At 64.2% G+C, this 7,779-nt stretch overlaps 1 protein-coding gene across 3 annotated transcripts; it reads right to left on the bottom strand.

The window, feature by feature from the left end:
• Positions 1–535: 535 nt before the first annotated feature.
• ARRDC2 (arrestin domain containing 2) lies at positions 536–7,236 on the bottom strand. Of its 3 annotated transcripts, none has more exons than XM_049640205.1 (8): positions 6,483–7,236; positions 4,167–4,233; positions 3,772–3,919; positions 3,150–3,252; positions 2,791–3,047; positions 2,515–2,677; positions 2,085–2,242; positions 536–1,841 (listed from the first exon to the last, which is right to left on the bottom strand). In XM_049640205.1, the coding sequence occupies exons 1-8, from the start codon at positions 6,739–6,741 to the stop codon at positions 1,788–1,790; spliced, it is 1,209 nt and encodes a 402-aa protein (XP_049496162.1). In that variant the 5' UTR covers positions 6,742–7,236; the 3' UTR covers positions 536–1,787. The 3 variants fall into 3 exon arrangements, with proteins under 3 accessions (XP_049496162.1, XP_049496161.1, XP_049496160.1); XM_049640204.1 differs by lacking the exon at positions 6,483–7,236 and adding an exon at positions 4,328–6,005 and having other exon boundaries at positions 536–1,838; XM_049640203.1 differs by lacking the exon at positions 6,483–7,236 and adding an exon at positions 4,328–6,004.
• Between the last annotated feature and the right edge of the window lie 543 nt (positions 7,237–7,779).

Genomic DNA, 7,779 nt, shown 5'->3' with positions numbered 1-7,779 from the left:
CGTGAAATGCCCAGAACAGGAAAATCCACAGAGGCAGGAAGCAGATGAGTGGATGCCAGGAGTGAGGGAGGGGGGTGGGTGGGGGTGACTGCTAACAGGGGCGGGGTCTCCTTTGGGGAGGTGATGGGTGCACACCACTCGTGTGAATGCACAAAACGCTACCAAACTGTATGCTTTAAAGGGGTTCATTTCATGGCATAGAAGTTTCATCTGAATAAAAACAAAAGCGGTTCAAACTCAAGCAAGATCCAACTGTCCCGGGGCGCCCCTGCCCGGCCAGCTTTTTTCCTCTCTGAGGCCTCTGTCTGCCTTCCCCCATTCAAGTTCCTAGCCTCTGTGACTGTGCTAGGGAAGGGGCATGGGGTCCAGCTCCAACCTGAGCTCAGCCTCCCTTTGTGTCCCTGGGCCTCAGTTTCTCCTTCTGGACAAGGGGCCCCTCCGCCCTCCTCGGCCTGGAATTCGACCCTTGAGATCCTGACGCAAGATGGAGGTCATGGCCACTTGGCAGCTGGGTGAAATAAACCAGTAAGCCCAGTCTCGTTCCCCACGCTTTTATTTAAAAAAAAAAAAAAAAATCTGTAAAAAAGAGAACAATTTAAGGCTTATCAAAAATGATGAGTCCCAGGCGGGGGCCCCGCCCCCAGCTACGGCTGAGACTCTCCAACTGGGGGCTTGTCCAGCTGCCCCCTCACACTTTGTCCCTCCAGGATACAGGAGGGCTCCAGAGGCTCGCTGGTCCTCCTGTGTTACCCCAGGCTGACCTCTGACCCCAAGGTCTGGCTTAATATTCTGAACCGGGTTTCCCTGGTCATACAATACCCAGGCAAGTCGCATGTCCTGGAGTACTGGAGGAGCCCCCAGGCAGGCCCAGCCTAGGCCAGGAATCTCTCTCTGGCTTTCAAAGGCTGGAGGGGGGCCGGGGTGGCTCAGTCGGTTAAGCGTTCGTTCAGCCCTTGATCTCTGCTCAGGTCATGACCTCACGATCCGTGGGTTCAAGCCCCGAGCTGGGCTCTGCGCTGTCGGCATGGAGCCCGCTAGGGATTCTCTGTCCTCTCCCTCTCTCTCTGCCCCTCCCCTGCTCGTGCGCTCTCTCAAAATAAATAAATACTTTTAAAAGACAAACAAAACAAAGGCTGGAGCAGTGGACTCCTGCCATAAGCCCCACGGAGCTCCAATGACCCGCTTCCCTGAATGCCTCACTCCTGGGCCCTCTCGCCTGCCGGCCTGTGCCGTGTGGCCTCAACGGAGGCACTCGCTTTCTGAGCCCCAGTTCTGAGATGAAGGGGGTGATCTCCGAACATCGCTCAGCTCTGACCTTCTCCGACTTCTTCCTCCTCTCGCTTGTCTGCCTGCTGGGCCGCTATTCACACGCCACCGCCTCAGCCGGAACGCCCTCTGCTCCGGGAAGCCCTCTCTGCTCCCGTCTGGACCCTCCCGGTCCTGGAGCTCTTCCTCTGGTCCCACGGGACCGGAAGCGTTTACGTCTGGCGACGTCTCTCCCAGACCAGAGGCTCCCGGGGGACCCGAGCCCTGTCCACAGGCCGGCGTGGACAAGACAGGATCCGACAGGCGGCATCTGATGCCTCGCGAGGGCCAGTCCACGTCAGTCAGGTTCCAGACTCTTCCCCCGTCCTGGGTTCTGTCGGAAAGCCCTGCCCTGTTCCGAGCCGCGGATTCCCCAACTTCAGCGCAGTCCGGTCGGGCCGCTCTTGATCCAGCCGTTCCCCATGTCCACGGAGGCCAGAAGCCTGTGTGTACCCGCATCCCTCGAGGTATTCACTTGCCCCTCAGCAGGTCATGGAGCGTGGCCTCATGGCCTCTGAGGGTGGGTTCGGATCCTCCTGACAGAAAGAACCCGGTCAACTACCACGGCGGGGCTCCAGAGGCTCGGAAACCCCCCTCTCCCGCCCTGCTCGTCTCCGACTCCCGCATTCAGCCAGGAAGCGACACGCGGTGCGGGCTGGGGCGCAAGGGGGGCTCGGGCCCTGAACGAATGCATGCCATTCACATTTAAAACTCATCCAAGTCCCACCCCCACCCGGGCTCCCAGAGCCTGGAGAGGCTTCTCGGACCCCCAAGCTCACCTCGGAGTACAGGGGTGGGGGGCGGTAGCGGAATTCCTGGATATAGGCGAAGAAGGGGCCTTCAAGGTTCACGTCAGGGTCCTGCAGCGGTGGAAAGGGACTCTGCCCCGCGGCCGCCACCTCCCCACCTGCCACCACCTCTGAGTACTCGGGAGGAGCTGCAAGTGAGAGACAGGGTGGGTGAGGCCGGTAGGAAAGGGGAGCCCCAGGATCGGGAACAACGGCCAGGAGCCGGCGTGCGCCAATTCTGGGGCTGCCGGGCGGTGTGCCCTCAGGATGAGATTCTGCGGGGGGATCTGGGGCCACCGACGCGATCGTTACTGTGTACTTTTACAGACGTGGCCACTGAGGCCGGGGGAGGCGGGGAGGGTCAGCCTGGCGCCCGCCTCTCGGCCCCCCTAGCCCCCGGACAGCGGGATGGGGAGCTCACCCTCAGGTCGCTCTGGCAGGGCCCCCAGCCCCCAGTCCAGCAGGAAGCTGGCACGGCTGCCCACGCTGGACGAGCGGCTGCCGAAAGGGTGCAGGGGGATGGTGCCGATGACCAGCGGCAGCTCCAGGAGCAACTTGGAGGTGCCAGGGATGTCCACGCAGACCTGGAGGGACAGACCGTGAGGGAGGGCCCCCGGGCAGCCTCGGGGGAACCCCAGTCCGGAGAACAGAGCAGATATAGCCGCCTCTGCCTCCTAGGACCGACGGGACACTCTACCTTGAGGGAATAGTCCACGTGTAGCACCCGGCAGTGCAGGATGGAAGGACCCACGGGGGGGATCCGCAGCGCCCGGCCCTGCCACAGCGCCCGCCGCCCCGGGCCCACGGGCTCGCCCGAGAGACTGGCCACCACTGCTCGCTTCTGCTTGCGGGCACCTCGGGCCATGAAGGTCTGCGTCTGGACCACTGCTGCCCGAGGCAGCACTGGTCGTGTGGAGCCGTTGTCGATCTCGGCGAAGACGGGGATTACCTCACCTGCAGTGGGGAGCGGTGGGGGGGGGAAGGGGGGGCCTCAGTTTCCCCGTCTGCAGCTCTGACGTCGGCCCTCTTCCCCAACCAGCTCCGCTCGCCTGGTACCTGGCGTATAGCCCTTTCGGTCAATCTTGGCCGAGAGGGAGACAAGGCCACGACTGCTGTACCACGATCGGGCGACTTTCTCCAGAGCTCCCGCCTGAGGGGCCTGGTGGGGCAGAGGAGAGGGACAGGAACAGGTCACTTTGTGCAAACCCCAGACCCCGCCCCAAGAGCTTCCCGACCACCCCCAGCAGAGGGGGGATTGGGGGCAGCGTTCCTGGGTTCTTCATAACCACCTGTAACAGACAGCCGCAGATAAAACCCATCTCAGAAGGCTGAAGGTGCGATGAACGAGCTAATCGCTTAGTATACAATCAGTGCTCAGAAAACCATGATCGTCACAAGTCCTGGCGGTCCCCCATTTCACAGATGGAACCCTCTGAGGCTCAGAGAGGGTGAGATACTTGTCTAGAGCCACACAGATTATTGGTGCAGGAGGGATCTGCACCAGCTCCACTGGACTCCAAAGGCATTCCCATGCCTGCCTCCCTTCCTGCCAGGGCCCAGCAGTGATTTCCCACTTTGTGAAGGAAGTGAAGGGGGTGAGGAGCCCGTCGGGGTCACCCAGCAGCCAGGCCCCCACCTGCAACGCTCCCATCCCACCTCCCCTGGAACAGCCGCTCACCAGCAGGGCAGGCGTGTTGATGTCCACGGGCTCTATGACAGTAAATACCTTCCTTGCCCGGCGGGCAGGGACCCAGGGCCGGTGCAGGGTGGCCTTGATGCAGTATCGGACACTGCCATGTTTACCCTCGAATGACGTCACCAGGGTCCTGGGGGAGGGGGGAGGGGGAGGGAAGGGACTTCAGGGGGCGAGATACAAGTCGGGGGTGGCCCCAGAGACTTAGGATGAGAGGCAGAGACGCGGAGGATCCTCCCCCAGGGGAGCAGTGCTGGGGTGCTGGGGTTTCGAGGGTCCCCAGATACAGAGCAATGGAGCCCTAAACCTGAAAGCAGCAGCAGGCTTAGGGATTCCCCTGCAATCCTGCGCCCCTGCGCCCCAGACACCGTAAGACTTACGGAGGCAGCTGGAAGCTGAACGGGAACTCGTGGCGCCCGGGAGGCAGCGTCGTGGTCTCTCCGGTGTCTGCAAACAGAAGCCAGAAGGGGAGGCTCAGCGGCCGCGCCAGGTTCCAGGAGCGCGCGGCACGTGCGCCGCGTTGGGGGTCGCCGGCCGGTACCTGGCGCGAGTAGCGTGGCACGGTGGCTCACGACCTCCACACGCTCGCTGTAGCTCTGCGTGTACGCGGTGCTCGAGCCGGCGCTGCGCGACTCGGTCCAGTGCACGTGGGCGCGGCCCCGGGCGCGCAGCTTCAGGGAGCCCACGCGCGCCGGGCCCGCCAGCTCCAGCAGCACTCGGCCGGCAACGGCCTGGCCGCCGCTGAACACCGGCTCGGCGCCCGCGCTCGCGCCATCCAGCTGCACCACGAACGCCTTCACCTTGTCGAACAGCATCGCGGCCGGGATGCGAACCCGCGACGCACACACCCTGGCCTCGAACCCGCGACGCGGCGGCACGGCGGCGCGAGGCGCCGAGGCTACAGCTTCAGAACACGAACCGGCCCAACGTGCGCAGGCGCACTTGCGGACCAGGCCAGAAATTCCTGTGCGCCCGGCGCCGGCGCTGCCTTTATACGGCGGGCGGGGCGGGGCGGGGCGAGACACAGGCCCCACCCCCACAAAGGACCACACCAATGGCGCGGCGAGGGGCGTGGCTCCTCCCAGGCGTGGAGCAAAACCTCAAACGCCCCAGCTGCCTGCCCTCTACCCTCGGTGAAACTGAAGCATGGGGTCCAGAGCCGGTCTCTCGAAGACCCCGGGGGTAAAGAGGGGAAACAGGGCCGGAAGCGGGTCCCGGGCTTGAAGTTACCCAGCAAGAGCATTCTGGCACTAGGTTTAATCATCAACTGGCCACCACTTTCAGATATGACTCGAGACACGTTCAGCCCCGAGCTAGAGGGGTGTGGGATGGGCTGGACCCAATCGGGGCCTTGAGTGCCCAGGACTACCCTGGGCCTCAGTTTCCCCTCTAAGTGATGGCGGAAGGAGGAGGAAGTGCGTGGGGCCCCCCTCTTCTGATTAGAATCCCGCTTAGCTGGGTGACCCCGGGCTAGTGACAATCTCTTAAAACCTAAGTTTCCATGTTTGTAGAGCTGGCAGAAAATCAGTCCTGACCTCAGAATGTCGGGCCTTGAATCACTGTGTAGCCCATGCTCGACCTCTCCCAGAGCCTTGCTCCTACGTCATCAACCCACTCCCCACAAGCCGCCACTCTGTCGCGCCTCGGCGCTTTTGCCCAGGCTGTTCCCATCTCTCGATGTTCCTGTCCCAATTTGCAGCCCCCAGCAAACTCCTACAAACCCCCTAGGCGTCCTTGTGCCCACACCTGGCAGCCCCCCCCCCCGCCCCTCACCCGGGCCCCAGTTCCCTCCCAGACAGCCGAGTGGAAGGGACGTCCCAGGAACCCCTAGGGTCAGGGCTGCGGTGTGCCCTCGAGACGGTAGGACTCCTCTCTGGGCCTCAGTTTCCTCAGAGAAGAACCTCCAGGGGAGTTTCTAAGGCAGTTTCCTCTTGGCGGTCTGCAGGGCACCGGCGCCCTCTGCTGGCAGCGAGATGCGCAGCTGCTCGAACCTACCCACTACCCTGGAGGCCACCTTTTGAGGGGCCCTCAGACGACCCTGGGACCACCCCTGAGGCCTCGGAAGCCCCAGTGGGAGGAAATCATCACCGGACACGGTAACCTGCAGTCAGAGTGGCCACAGGAGCATTGGGGTCAGAACAGTACGTAAGGGAGGGGCAGAGGCGGTAGACGCAGTGATCAGCTTGGGGGTCTGCACGGAAGAGGGGACTCTGAGACCAAAATGAAGGGGGTCTTCTTTGGGAAATCAGGGACCCAAATCTGGAGTTAAAAGGAGATCCGGGGGTCCAGAGAGAAAGATGTCCCGACTCCACCCAGGGGTTCTCCAAACTCTGGATGGGGGCGGGGGGGGGGGGGGGGGGGGGGGGGGGGGGGGGCCGCGGCCTGGCCCTTGGGGGGGGGGTTTCCCCCGCTCTGTCAAGGGGGGGGGGGTGCCCAGACACCCCCTGTAAACGGGGGGTGTCTCTTTCCTGGGAAAGAGGATTTGGGAGGGGGGTAGGTGGGTAGGTGTCCTGTGGGAGGGTCAAGACCCTGGGGAGGAGGTCCCCACTACTTAAGAAAGGTCACTCGACCACACAGCCTCTAAACTGAAACTCTCCCCGCACTGGAGTAGAGCACCCAGATCTGGGGCGAGGGTCCCAGGGGATCCCAGCTGGGAGTGGGGACGGGGGCGGGGGGGGGGGGGCTGAGAGGCTCACCTCGGAGCAGCAGCTGCCGCCGCCGCAGGTACGTCTCGGCAGCAGCGTAGTCGCTGGAAACCGCGTTGACACCCACGCTTCGGCCCTCGAGCCAGTGCGTCGCCGCCCCGCCGCGTGCCGCCACCTCCAGCGCTCTCACCCGCAGAGGCGCCGCCGCCTCCAGCAGCACCCGGCCGCACAGCCGCTCCCCGCCGCGGTACGCGCCGCCGGGGCCCCGGGCCAGCTCCAGCGCGAAGCTTCGCACGCCCCCAGGGCGCATGGCGCAGACCCGGGCGCACGGCGGGGACGCGGCACCCCGCTGGGAGGACGGCCCCGCGCCCAGCGACCGGGGTGCGCCCGAGCTTCCTCCGGCTTCCGCGAACTCGTGCGGGCGCCCCGGGTCCCCCCACCCCCGGCGGGCGCGTCGGCCGCCGACTTCCTGGTCCTCCGCGGCCGCCCCCGTGACGCGCCCGGGGCCGCCGGGGACGTGCCGCCCGCGTGCCCGCGCTGTTGACTTTGCCACCCCCCGGCGTGGGGCGGGCCCTGTTTTTGCAGGGTCGGCGCCGTTGAGTCAGAGGCGGGCGGGGGCGGATGTGGCTGGCCCGGAGCGGAGGCAGCCACCGGGCTATCTTGTGGTTTCATCTGGCCCCTACCCGGCACCTTTGGCCCCGGGCACCGACCCAGCCTCCCACTCTGGTCTCCGTGCCACCTCCTGACTTTTCTCCAAACCCCCCGAGCTCAGGTCTTGCCTCTTGGCCTTTGCACTGACTAGTCCCCTACTAGGAACGCCCTTCCCCCCCCCCCCCACCGCAACCTCCGCCCCGCCCATGCCCAAATGTCACTTCCTCAGAGTCCCCTAGTCATACTCTGCCTTGTTGATTTCTTTATGGCTCTGGTCTCTGTCTGAGTGCTGTTTACCGTGCCTCCTCCCTCCGACTAGGTGATCTCCAAAGCTGGGCACTGTGCCCTATTCTCCTCAGCCCATCTTACAGAGAGGGAAACTGAGGCCCCCACAGGAGGGCAGCCTCTGCCCGGTAGCACCCAGCCCTGGTAGTCAGGACTCCCAACTCCGGTCTGGAGCCCATGGGCACGTCCCCACTCTTCTCGATCTTGCACCCACGTTATCTCCTGAGCCAGGTTGCTGAGCTCTTTATCAGAGGCTGCCAGGACCTGAGGCTCTCAGCCGGGCCAGGACTAGCCTCCCAGGGGCCAGGCCACCATCTCCCTGCTATACCCAGAGCCCAGCAGCTGCCAAGTGCCTGCCATCCCTGCCTCACCACAGCACACTGAGCCCAAGGCCTGGAGGGACCTTTCTGAT

Source organism: Panthera uncia, chromosome A2 (genome assembly GCF_023721935.1).
Source record: "Panthera uncia isolate 11264 chromosome A2, Puncia_PCG_1.0, whole genome shotgun sequence".
NCBI classification, from domain to species: domain Eukaryota; kingdom Metazoa; phylum Chordata; class Mammalia; order Carnivora; family Felidae; genus Panthera; species Panthera uncia.
Note: the sequence above shows the minus strand (reverse complement) of the source record. Positions and strands in the feature narration are given on the sequence as shown.